We start from the raw sequence: 13253 nt of genomic DNA on the forward strand, positions 1-13253 counted from the left end.
AAAGCTGTCGCTCGCACGCGTGAAAAGTGGCAGGGGGTTTCGCTCCGAGACTAAATTCGGAGGTTCAAAATGCGAAGGTACGAAAAAAATTGCATTATCTCACCTTCTAATGGACCAATTTCGATCTTTTTTTTTAATCCGATGTCTTGCGAGCCAAGGAATTCGAATATCGTAATGCCAACTCTCTAATTTGCACATATTTTGTTATACACAAAATTTATTATTTATGCATTAAATATACTGTATATTTTACCCTACGCTATTGCATTTTTCAATGAAAAAATTTGTTTACGTATATATTTCAACACTCTGAATATGAATATATTTAGTTATAATTATTACAATTATTTAAATAATTTTTGTTTAAACAAATACAATTTTTTTTTGGAAATTAAATACAGATAAAATTAAGAAAAAATAGTTTTTCAAAAACCATTTGAAAGGTTGAGCGGTCTTTTCTATGTGAAACAATTATGAAGTATCTAGATGCTTTATTTGAGGCTGTGCAACATTTTGAAAATTCGAAATTTTTTTTCGAAATTTATTTAAAAAAATTATTTTACGAAAACTTGAACCGATTTTAATGAAATTTGGTGTGTTGTTTTATTACACCCTAAACTTTTTTTTACCAAAATGAGAATGCCCTCGGAGCAATCAAAATATTTTAAAAAATTATCCAAAAAACTTGATTATTTTGCCTTTTTTCATCAATTATTGCTATTTTGGAACATCGGTAATAAATTGGAACATTTTTAACTTACAGTATATTGTGCAAAATTCAATTCTAAAACTTTTTTCCTCTTCAATATTCTTCCAAAACGCATAGGTTCCAAGATGTAAGTAAAAAATTCAGATAAAATAGGTATTTTTTAAAATTGTAATCTTGAAAATGTTCCGGACCTCGCCCAGATCTAGGGATCTACACTTTTATTATGTAAGTTGTACTGAAGGTAATCCAAAAAAAATTTGCTTGCCCCCTCTCACATCCACCTCAAAACAGATCCGATCTGGTTTATGAGTAGAAGAAAACTAAGACAGTACATAATATAGTAAAATCAACATCGAAGGACTCTAAACGAAGGCTAATTTTTTAATTAATCAATAACTTCAGCCATGTAATGTTTTACATGTCCAGAGAGAGACTATCAAAAAGGATAGTAAAGCTCTTTAGAATGTTTTAGGAAATGTTATTTTTTTATTTTGAGTTTGTATGGTAGGGTAGGTAGTTTCCTTTTTTTAAGACAAATGTTTTTTTAAGGTAGGTAATATTGTATAATTTACTTTGTAGACATAGATTTTGTAAATATTGTCACTAAAAGGCCAAGTATGTCTATAAATGTTTCTAATGCTTAGTAATGGTAGCGTCGTGATGAGCTATTCTTTTCTTAAAAATGAAAGGACTGTACCTTGATACTTGTATCTCATAGGTCAAAGCGAACTTAATATTTATTTGTATAGTGGTTTTTTAATTTTACATCTCTTAACAAACTAGTTGAACTTGATCTAAATGTAAATTACGGCCTACTTTGACCCCATTTCTACATAACCTCTAAAAAAAACGAAATTTTTGTTTGCATTTACCTTGAAAATCGACCTTATAACAATATTGGCAGCAAATATACACTCGAAATTTAAATGCCACGTCATCAATCTATCTAAAATAGTATAGGTAGAATAGAAAAAGAAATTAATGTTTATGCAACAAGCAGATGATAATTTAACATTTAAAACAAATAATCTGAAAAAATATTGAGAGAGCTTAATTTAGTTAGTGCATCTCTCTCGGTTTCGAATACTCAATACCTATGTAGGTATATTTTCAGTCACAAAAATTGAATAATTCCAGATATTTCGAATTTTCACCACCAAGAACGGCGGTGACAATATTTTTAGCATTAAGGTGATGTTTCGCATTGTAATAGCTATGCCCCGTCCAAATTTGGTTAGTGCATCTCTGTTGGATTCGAAAATTCAATACCTTTGTATGTTTTCAGCCATGAAAATTGAATAATTTCAAATATTTCTCACATTACTTTCATTAAATTCCGACAACTCTGTTGAATATCATTTTCACTGCTTTTACAATTATTCTAAAAAAATGAAAATTTGGTTATCTTTACCAAGTTTGTGTTGGTTACCTTGATTTTCTATACATAAAATCGACCAGACAGATTTATTTTTCTACAAATCGCCTTTTTAATTTAAATTCATAAGTATATTGGCTTCTTGATATCCTACAACTATTATCTGAAACCTTATTTAGAGGACTCAATCCTAAAATGTTATTGGGTGTTCGAGTCCTTTTGGAGACCTTGTTTTACCTAGCAGAAGAAATAATACAATTTGTTTATCAGTTCTTTTGCAGGAATATGAACCAGTACTAATTATAATAGTATGTAAAACTTAACATAAACTACAAAGTGCACGATTTTATCAAAATTTTTGTTTATGGTACGATTCCAAAAGGCAAATATAGAAGATATAAGAACTATTAGATTAGAATTCTACAAAAACCTATTAAAATCATTTTTCCAATATCCGCCGTTACACTAATCAACTAAGTTCTTAGTCCCACTACTTTGCCACTGCACATCCTGAGGGTACAAATAAATTTGGTTTACCTATGCACGCACTGGTCATAATATTTTATCAACTAATAAATGTTTTTTACTCAAAATAATTTTTGTTATTATAAAAGTTTTTAAACAGTCAACTAAAAACAAATTTGTAAAAAAGAAGGTCGTTCGTTAAAGTGGTATCTGTAGCATAATAATAATAATTTTAGTTCAGGTTCAATAGTTATGTAATATGTAAACTGTAATTATTAATTATAAACAGGTTAAATCGGATGCGGCCAGATATTTTAAGAGTGAAAGCTGTTGCTTAGCAATATCCGGTGCGCAAGAGGAGCAAGAATGTAATTGGTTAATTGACTGAAAGAGGACAGATTTATTATTGACGAAATATGTGATATTTAGAACATTCAACGAAAGATGTAAAAATAATTTTATAATTTCTTGAAATGTAAATGTAAAAGTTTATTTCACAAGTATGGAACATATCATCCCTTTCAATCAATTGGTAAAGAAGAAAGGCAAATGAGCATCAAATAAATCAATGTGGCGACAACAATTTAGTTTTGTAATTCGCAAAAATAACGGCAGATACTTCCTCGTAGAATATGTATATGCCTGTGTTCCATGATAGATACTTCTAGAAGACCACGATGATGTTTTCAGCCCTGAAGATGGTGTACAATGACACCGAAACATTGGCAATGACAATGACATTGAATTAAAATTTGTGTTTTATTTTTCCTTATCCCACTAAGCGTTTGATATTTAGGTATAAATAAACTTTCATTCTCCAAAAATATTGTATTATTTTTGCTAATTGATATGAATGCCATTTTTTCATTACACACCTATACATCAACAGAAATGTTTTTTTTTTTTAATTTATGAAATAGTTATATCTTGTTTATTTATAAATGTATTTGTTTCGAGCAAATAATAGTAAATAAATGTATAAACATTGATTTCTTTGTCATTAGAAAAATTTTGTTTTCTGTATTTGAATATAAGTACTTTGAACCTGTTTTACACATCGCATTCTAAAATTTAGCAGCATGGGTCCGACAATTCACATAATTTATGCAGGAAGTAATCAGGAAATTAGCGAGGTGTCGAGTGGAATATATAAAAGGATATTATGACTGTTTTAAACTGTATGAATTTGTGACCATTTATTTGTCTACCGTCTATTGTTTAATTTATATGGCGAAAATGATACGCCTCAACGATTAAAAATTATTCAGTTTTTCGTTGATAAGATCAAAATGAAAAAAGATAGATTTTATTTTCGATGTTATTCGTCAACGTTATCATAATTTGTTTGAATCTGTATCTTATAAGATAACTGAGATCTTCTTGGTATGCAATTACAAAAACGGACACCCAGTATATAGGCAAATATTTTGACAGAAACTTGTTATGTTACAAATACAAGTAACCATTTATTGGTAAAATTATATAAAACTTTTACAACTATGTGGCAATTGTATAACAATGTATTAAGTGTTTAGATTAAAAATTACGCTAAATTGTTGCGATTACTGTTTCGATTATAATATATAACATACATAGGCGTCGTATCAACAAAATTGCGGAACTTTTTGACCATTTTAATCACTTTTACCAAACGAATTCGGAAGGATTAATAAATACCAGGTGTCCCAAATTCAACAGTTTTGCCCCATTAACTTTTGGACACCCTGTAGGTAAATACTTGTCTTGCACCCTCTTAAATCTCTCAAATTACAGTGCAATCAAATCTACATTAGACTAAAAGCTGTATATAAATCCCAATTGCTTAATTACTTTAAAATTATGTATGGAGACTTGAAGAATGCTAAGTCATCTTATTACCAAGGAAAATAAATATGAAATCAATATTTACTAAAGAGAGGTTGGCAGTAGCAGTTGAGTTTTTGATAAGTTAAGAATTTGTATTTATGTACTTCTATGCACTCCACTTACTTAAATTATGTGGTTAATTTAAAATAAGTAACTTGATATTCCAAGTCGTACAGTTCGTTGCATCTTAAAAAAGAATGGTTACAAAGCCTATAAAATGCAAACTTCTCAAGAAATTATTCCTGGTGATCAAATAAGGCGTATGGAGTTTTGTGAATCCATTAGGGAAAAAATAGATGAAAATAATGAATTTGCTAGGCAGATTTTATTTACAGACGAATCATTTTTTTCCAACTTGTCCGTCATAATCCTTCAGTGGTCCAATATTGGTCCCGGGAAAACAAGCATTTAAGTATACCATTAAGAATGCAGTACCCTCAAAACGTAAATTTGGCATTTTAGGTGGGTCCCTTTTTTATTGATGGTAACTTAAATGCTGAGAGATATTTGCATTTATTACAAAATAGTGTTGAAACCAGCTGTACGAAAATGGATGTAAATTTTGAGGAAATTTGGTTTCATCAAGATCGATGTCCTGCACACAATGCAAGGTCAGTTCAAGATTATTTGAAACAAACTTTTCCTGAAAGGCTTATTTCCACAAGAGGTATCACACCTTAGCCTCCTCGATCTCCAGATCTGACACCCTGCGACTTCTTTGTATGGGGTCATTAACGCAACTTCTCTACAAACATCGACATGAAAGAGCCGCAAATTTGGACGAATTACGGCCTAAAATTAGAAATATTTTAGGATCAGTTACTCCGGAAACTTTGTCAAATGTTCGTCAAGAATTTTACAACAGATTAGGGTATTGTGAAGCTCAAGCAGGTGGTTTGTTTGAACACCTTATTAATTAATTAATAATAAGCTTTATTTAATAAGCATTTGAAAATAATTCATTATTTTGCTTAAGAATGACCACTCATTTTATTTTAGAAATTTTTAGTTTTTACTAAAGGTTATAAATAATTTGTAATAAAGTTGGAATTCTTTAATATGATCTCAAAACCTCTTATGATTATTGTAAAAAAATATCGTATAAATAGGGTAATTACTGTACGCATGGCAACACTGCTGTCAATTCCAGGCCGTGACTTTTACTCTTTATGCCATCGCAATAAATCAAAAACGTAATTATTGTCCAGTTTTCTATCTTCCGTATATACAAGACAAGGTAGTCAGGCCATTAGTGAATTTATGTCACGACTTATCCAACAGGACAAAACTCAGGAAAGTGGTTATCTTTCAAATTGAACGGGGATTTCAAAAATAATTTTATTTGGGAAAAAAAAACATTTTTTTCTTAAAAAATATCAGTCATTGCTTGTACGCACGCCACTGTTAGAGCTAAAAGTTATGTCTGTATTGAAAAACATGCGCCTTTCTTAACTATCACTACGTAGATAATAAATATAATTGGAATATTTTAAGCGATTTCGAAAATATTAATTTCCTTCTTTTCCTAAAATCTTTACATCCCGCATTTTCGCAACGTAACATTTTTGAACCATGTTTTATAAAGCAAACTGTCATAAATTTTCCTTGTACAATCACACCCTTAAATATTTGCATATCATTACGGAACACCCTGTATACACAGTCCTTCATGTACATTTAAAATCACTAAACAGTATACATTTGCAGACGTATTAATCGACCGAATGATACGCCTCTGACGCGTGTCCATAGCACCAGGAGAAAACATGTAAAACGACACTGCAGCCGAATAATTGCATCCTTATTTTTGGGGCCTAGTTTCATGTCACCTTTAATGTTCATCTTGCTGAAATTTCCTTCCTCGCAGAATATGTGCATTAAAGTCTTCACTGCATTCGCACATGCGCCCGTCAAATATATCGAGCGACTTGACGAAAGCCGCAATACAAAATGTTTTGAGTTTACTCGTGTCAGCTAATATATTTTTCCCTAATGAGTAACTCACTGACAAATGAGTTTGTTCGGTGTAGGCAAAAATATGCTTGCATATCAGGTTTTCCTACCGTTTGCGGAAAGATTAGTCTAAAATGTGAAATTAGCAGAACGTGGTGTTATTAGCCATGGATCTGTGTTATCTTTTTTTCGGGTGTGTCGGTTTTATTTTGGTCTTATATTGTGTGCTGGAGTTGCATTATTTTCTGCGTACGATGGTATGTGTGATATGGGCAAGAATAACCAAGAAAAGGGTGTATATCCTGGACGAAACGAAAGTCGGAGGTATGTTTTGATATTCATTTTTGTTTCACTCATTCGAATTATATATCTGTCACTTTGACAGTTGAATTTTCATAATAAATATGGTCATCACCACGCCGTAAAATAATACATTCATAAATTTATCCTAATCTATCTTTATTTTCTACAATAAATTTAATAGATACAGGATAATTCAAAGTTTAAAGGACAAAAAGGTGATATTTGTATTCATTAGTCAAATACAGTTTTGTTAAAATCTTACCACACTATTTTAAATTTTAGTTAAAATTAATACACCATACGGAGGGTACGTACTTAGTTTTGGCGGGAGTAATATGTATTTTTCCATGATTATTTTATCTGTAGCATTTATGATTGTTTTTATTTAATTTATTCTGCCATATCGAAAAGAAAAAAAATGTTCTAAATAAATAAGTCCTTGAGCCAAAAGTATTAATCATAGAATTGATTTTATAAATTTAATTATGCCCAACCAGAAATATATTACACTGAGAAAAGTAAATAATTCCTTACTGATCGTTAAATGTGGCAGTTTTTTACTCTTTTTTTGTTTTATCTGTCTATCTATATTTAGAAATATATTTATCTCCATTTTGCACAAAATAAACTCGGTCCTATTTTATTTTTACTGTGTTATTTCATTGAATTGAATTTACTGTTCTATCACGTATATTCGCAAATTTTCGATTTCTCAAATTCTTCTTTTTTATTTCATGTTTTCCGATTCAAACATTTAAAGGTTTCAAAGAGCCATGTTAAAAAAGTCGAAATTTTGGGCTATCAAAAGAAAAGTATGAAACCAGTATTTTTATTCTAACTTTGGGGTACTGAATACGAATATGCTATTTATATTTCCCGAAAACGACAGGAACACAGTTAAAACTACCCCTGTCTGGAGGTGAAAAACTAATTTATAATTACACAAAGAATTATTTATGAATCAGTTACCAGTTTGTAAAATATAATATATTTTTTGTTGAGTAATTTAAATCATACTACAAATAATACCATAAACCACCTTTCTCATCTTATCCCTTTCACCCTCTTATGGGATAAAAAAACCTCCCCATAGGCCACACTGATTAAATGACTATAAAATGAACAGTAACTTATAACGCTAATAACATTTGAATAAAGAGAGCAAATTAAAGAAATTTGTACATAAAATTTTATCTAAAATTGATAAAACAATTTTTAGAATATCACGTATAAGTCCCCAAATCACATATGAACTAAAAAAGTTCGCATTGATACTTCAAATAGGTATATAGGGAAAAAGAAAGTGGCTTAGAATGCATTTCTTAAAATAAAATTTAATTCATCTTTGTAATGGTAGGTACTGGAAAATATCAAGTACATGTGTAGGTAACACATGTACAGAAAGTATGGAAAAATAGACTGCCAGGGTAAATCCGAGGATCTCAATAATTTTCAAATTAATTTAACTTGGATTTTAGTTTTCATTATTTATTAATCACTGTACTAAATAATAGAATTTGACTAAATACCTTCCAGTAGACGATAGTATTACATTTTGGTATACGATACGTCACGTTGTCTTGTACAAGCGATCGGTTATTTTGGAGAATTTAACTTAATTTGTCTCATTGGTAACCGCTTGTTATCTTTTAAATCTCAGTCTTTGGGACAAAACCGATCAGGGTAAAATCGCTCTGCTGTGGTTGCCTATAAGTTACGTGGCACTCCCTCGATGGCATTTTCGTTGAGGCTGTCGACTGAGCCTTTTTGAACTGTTTTATTTTTGAGCACCTTTTATTTCGTACTTGACTTCTCCAGCTACAAACCACTGATCCTGACGCAACGTCCACAGAGCCCGCTGTTGTTGGCAAAGCAACCGCTGATGACCCCCGCAGATCAGATCGCGAAGAAAATCGCTGATGTTTCAAATTTTCTATGAAGACAGCCCGGAATTCATGGAAACCGCTCAGCGACCACCAAACATATCTTTAACGAGGTAGCTGAAACTAAAAACTGAGCCACCTCTGAATTTTAAAAATCCACAATGATAATCTAGCGGCGCCATCAAGGAGTGCGATTGAACGTCAACCTTGGTCATTTACCAGGACCAAGTGCTTGATGGCCAATACGTTTTGTACGGCCTTTGGTTTGGTAATGAAACCATTGCTATACGGCAGTAATATCCAATAAACTTGCTGTATTTAATACAAATTGATAGATTGTTGCGAACTCAGACTCAGAGGTCTTCATCCTATATCTAGAGTTAAAATCGCCCAGGCTTCACTACAGTCCTGTAGTCAATGTACACGTAGTCAATAGCTTCCAAAAATAAAATTTAAAAACCAAAACAAAAATAATGAAAGGACAAACAAATAGCTCAGGCGGCGGATTTTGAAAGGTCCGCGGAAATATCTCGACCCATGCTGTCTGGGAAGCTTGGGTGATAAGTTGGATGTCTTTAGACATGTATAAACCGTCTCAATGCTTTTGGAGCTTTTTCAGACTCTAAGGGATATTTCTTGCCCTGACCTCGAAACATGGGTAAAATTCTTTAATTTGAGAATTGGAAATAAATTTGTGACGGGACTGTGACTTCTTCCCAGAAGTCATCGGTTGTATGGAACCAATATTTTGATTTGCGTTTACTTTGATTATCACATGTCATAAAATATTAGCAAATTTATCCAACATGAAGTAATCAATCATCTGTTTCAATTTGGCTGATTAGAACTGATACATCCTATATTTTATTAGTAAACTTATCTCACGGCTACATAAATTAATTTCGAACTAATCCTATTTATTTTAGGAAAATTAAACTACTGCAGCAATGAGAAATAATTATGCAACGTTACTTTTTCCAAATGTTTCCGTTAATGTAATTTCAGAATGTGTTATTTCAGTTTTATCTTAGTATTCGTATTTCAGATTTTTTAATTCAGTTCCAGAAAGGGTTAATTACTTTTCAGAATTGTTTAGTTTAATTACAGGAAACTTCTTTTATATTTCAGGAAATAGCAAATTTATTTTCAGAAAATATTATTTGAATCTCATTAAACACAAATTATTAAGATATCAACTATACTGTAACGAAGATAAAATAATAAAGATAACTAACAAAGTTATCAACTATTACATATGAAGCCATAATCATGGAATAATAAAATGAATGATTTCCATGTTTGTTGGTAAAAAATATCAGAAATAGAAGTGAAGTTTAACTAGTTGTAGTCATCTGCATAAAGATGAAATGAATAATTCGAAATTTAAATATGAACTTCCTATTATTCATTTTTTGCAACTATTTTACTACTACTTTTTTCACACTACTTTTTAATTTTCAGAAAATTAAGTGTAGTTTTATTTTAGGAATATGTCTGACCACCGATATAGACAATCTACTGAATCACATGAACAATGCTCGGTACATAAGAGAACTGGACTTCGCCAAAATTGATTTCAATGAGAGGACTGGCCTGTATCAGAAAATCAAGAGCTGCGGCGGTTCGATCGTTTTAGGGGCAACCACAATTAGATACAGAAGATTCATAAAGCTATTTAACAGATACCACATAACAACAAAGGTCAGTTAATAATTTATACATAAATTTATTGTACCAGTAGTTTCTAAAAAAAAATAATAGCAAATTGAAACGATTATCGTTGTTTCCTTGTAAGCAAAATTAGGTTCTGTACGTCAAATACATGAGAAAATATGTGCTGATAAGACTATTTCTAAATGTTCATAATGCGGGTAAATCGTGCTGGTCATACGGGTAAATTGATTGATATGCGTACTAGTAGAACAGATTGTATTTTTCTACAGTAGTTACTACTACTGTTAAGTGGTCCCACTGTTGATTTCAGTTCCTGTTGTTAGTTTTAAGACCGCTATTGACGGAACTGCTTCTCGGACAATAGTAGTCCTCCATGTCTGCGCAATAGGACGGTAGGTGTGGTCTCACTTTCGTCTGAGGTATCGTCGGTGCCGTTGCGTATACCTTCAGGCATATTCTGTTCTCGTGCTGTTACTTATTCTGTACAAATGGTTCTACTATGATTCTACGATTTGTAATGCTTCCCGTCTCACCAGGTTTCAGTGGTTCATACAAGTAACTCAATGTCTTCATATAATGTATGCTGGACGGTAGATGGTTTCGCAAGATGGTTGAGCCGTATGGTCCTTTCATGTTCCTTCCTTTTTATCTTCGATCTCTTTGTCAAACCGGTCTATTAGTGGATTTAACTCCTGTTGGACTTTTCGTGTAGGGATGAACCTTGTACCCTTCTCTGCAATACCTTGGCAATATCATGGTTCTTTGTAACCATTTGCCTGTAAAACTCCGGTGAGTTCAGAGTCTAAATGCTCCAGATGCGATATAGCCCTAGCTCTATTGGCTAGTATTTGAAAGAATAGTACATATTAGAAATAGCTGAACTTAAACCGTCACACTTGTGCCGATATGTTTTGATATATCCATTGTAAGGACAATTTTGGCCGTTTCCTAAACGAAGGAGAAAAAAGGGGGACGATTAGCCTTCCTGGATGTCTTGGTACCTAGAAGTCAGCAGCAGCTGCGTATAATGTTATCAGGAAACCCTGATGCTGATAGATACCCACAAGCGAACTCGAACCATCATCCGGCACAAAAAAGGAGTATAATCAGAACATTGGTCGACAGCGGGTCTAAAAACTCGGGTGACTTTGTAATATGCATGCCTTAGATCAAGAGTCTACAAGAGCTTGCAGGGAGTTTTGTGGTTGTACACTCTCTGGGTTAAGAAGCTACGATGTTATAGGGATACGGTGCAATGAGATTATGAATTCGAATATTTTTCCAATTACTGACTACTCAAGTCTGTTTGAAATCTCGTAAACAGGTTTCGCGAGGAGCGTTTTGATATTAGGGTCAAAACACAAACTGCTCCGGAAATTCTTCTTTTAGATTCGAATTCAGTGGGTCGAAGTACTATGTGTCTGGTGTAATTTCAAGAAATGCGAGTGTTAGTTGGCCTATAAGAAATTGTAATTTAATTCTTTTAAATTACGCTTTGTGGGGTTATTTATCAATGCGACCAAATAGTCTCTTGGTGCATTAATGCCGAACGTCACTTCATTCATGAAGTTCCGCCTGATTTATTGCACAAGGTCATTGAAAATTGGGTTCATCGAATTAACTTCTGTACACTAACCGAGCTCTTACCTGATATGTTATTCAAAACATGATGTGGACGACCGTGTCTCAAAATAAAATAAAGAATTTGGTTCAATCAAATCATTTTTATTTTATTTCAATTTCAAATTATATCCCACACTTCCCATTTTGCCCAGTCTTCCTGTAAAGTGCAGCAAATTCTTCTTTGGAAGATTGAAGATTGTTTCTTATTTCTTTGCTAATATGAATAAAATGTAACTTGCAATCTTTAAACACTCCTTAAAAACAAGATTCAAATTATTTCTACTTAATGCTTGGTGTAATGTAACGTAATCATTTATGATTAGTAAAATAATTAAATTTGCAAATTTTGAATTACTAATTAGATATGTGTGTATTTTTAAATAAAATCAGATTTTCTCTATTGTTTTCAGATAGTCTACTGGGACGACCAGAACATTTATATGGAGCACCGCTTCATCACTCCATCAGAGAACTTTATAAATGCTATTGTTTTGTGCAAAACTAGACTGACCAACTGTAATGCTGACCAAATAATAACGGATCTCATTGTCAGTTCTTCCAACTGCGATGTGGAGTCAGCGAAATCTCAAAAACCAGAGATCTCTGCTGAACTTGCCAAATGGATAGAGAGCAATGAAATTTCCAGTGCTTTGTTGAGAAAAGTATAGTTAGCCAATATTAAAAACAGTATTTACTAAGAGTATTTATGATATGAGGTCTATTTCTTTACTGTTTGAAGAAAATAGATTTAGTACTTACTTATTAGATATCCCAAATATTTAATAAATTCAAATTTGTTAAAGTAATATTATTTTTAATATATTTATGTTACAACAAAATTACTTGCTTTTCTTCACGGAAATTACTTACGATTACTTATACAAACAAAAACAAGAACAAAAGTAATATTTTATCCTTTTAGGTAATAACAAACCTACGCTAAACCCTAAGAAAATTGAGGTGTATTTTTATTAATTATACGAATCTGTGGAAATAAAATAAAAATATTTTTCTACAAGGTTTGGCGTTACGTTTCTAGAGAAATAGTAATATTAGATAATTTGTGCAGAATTTATTTGGAACGTACTGGTAATTTTTAATTAACAAAAGCACATATCATTTGGTAATATATCGAAAGTAAAAGAAGCATTAGCATTTGAATATGATTTTATTTATTTCCTTTTCAATCATTTGGATGGAATTAACAACTTTTATCTTGTTTTCCCGAAGCATGTATTATAAAAGATAAAAGGCAGTTTCACATAGCACTCTATATGATGTGATATACCTACTGTACTGTGATCGCAATAGAGTGTTATCGTAAATACTGTTATAATTAGAAATATTTTTGCTTATTATATAGCAGTAATCTCGTAGTGACACTTAGAAATGGCGAACTGTG

The 13253-nt window shown here is 31.8% G+C and overlaps 1 protein-coding gene across 1 annotated transcript; it reads left to right on the forward strand.

Moving 5' to 3' along the window:
* Positions 1-6373: 6373 nt before the first annotated feature.
* On the forward strand, positions 6374-12622 carry LOC108912591 (protein THEM6-like). The gene is made up of 3 exons (XM_018717861.1): positions 6374-6692; positions 10041-10255; positions 12262-12622. Exons 1-3 carry the CDS (start codon positions 6536-6538, stop codon positions 12517-12519), a joined length of 630 nt encoding a protein of 209 aa, XP_018573377.1. The 5' UTR covers positions 6374-6535; the 3' UTR covers positions 12520-12622.
* Positions 12623-13253: the final 631 nt, after the last annotated feature.

This window comes from Anoplophora glabripennis, unplaced genomic scaffold (assembly GCF_000390285.2).
Source record: "Anoplophora glabripennis isolate ALB-LARVAE unplaced genomic scaffold, Agla_2.0 scaffold296, whole genome shotgun sequence".
NCBI lineage: Eukaryota > Metazoa > Arthropoda > Insecta > Coleoptera > Cerambycidae > Anoplophora > Anoplophora glabripennis.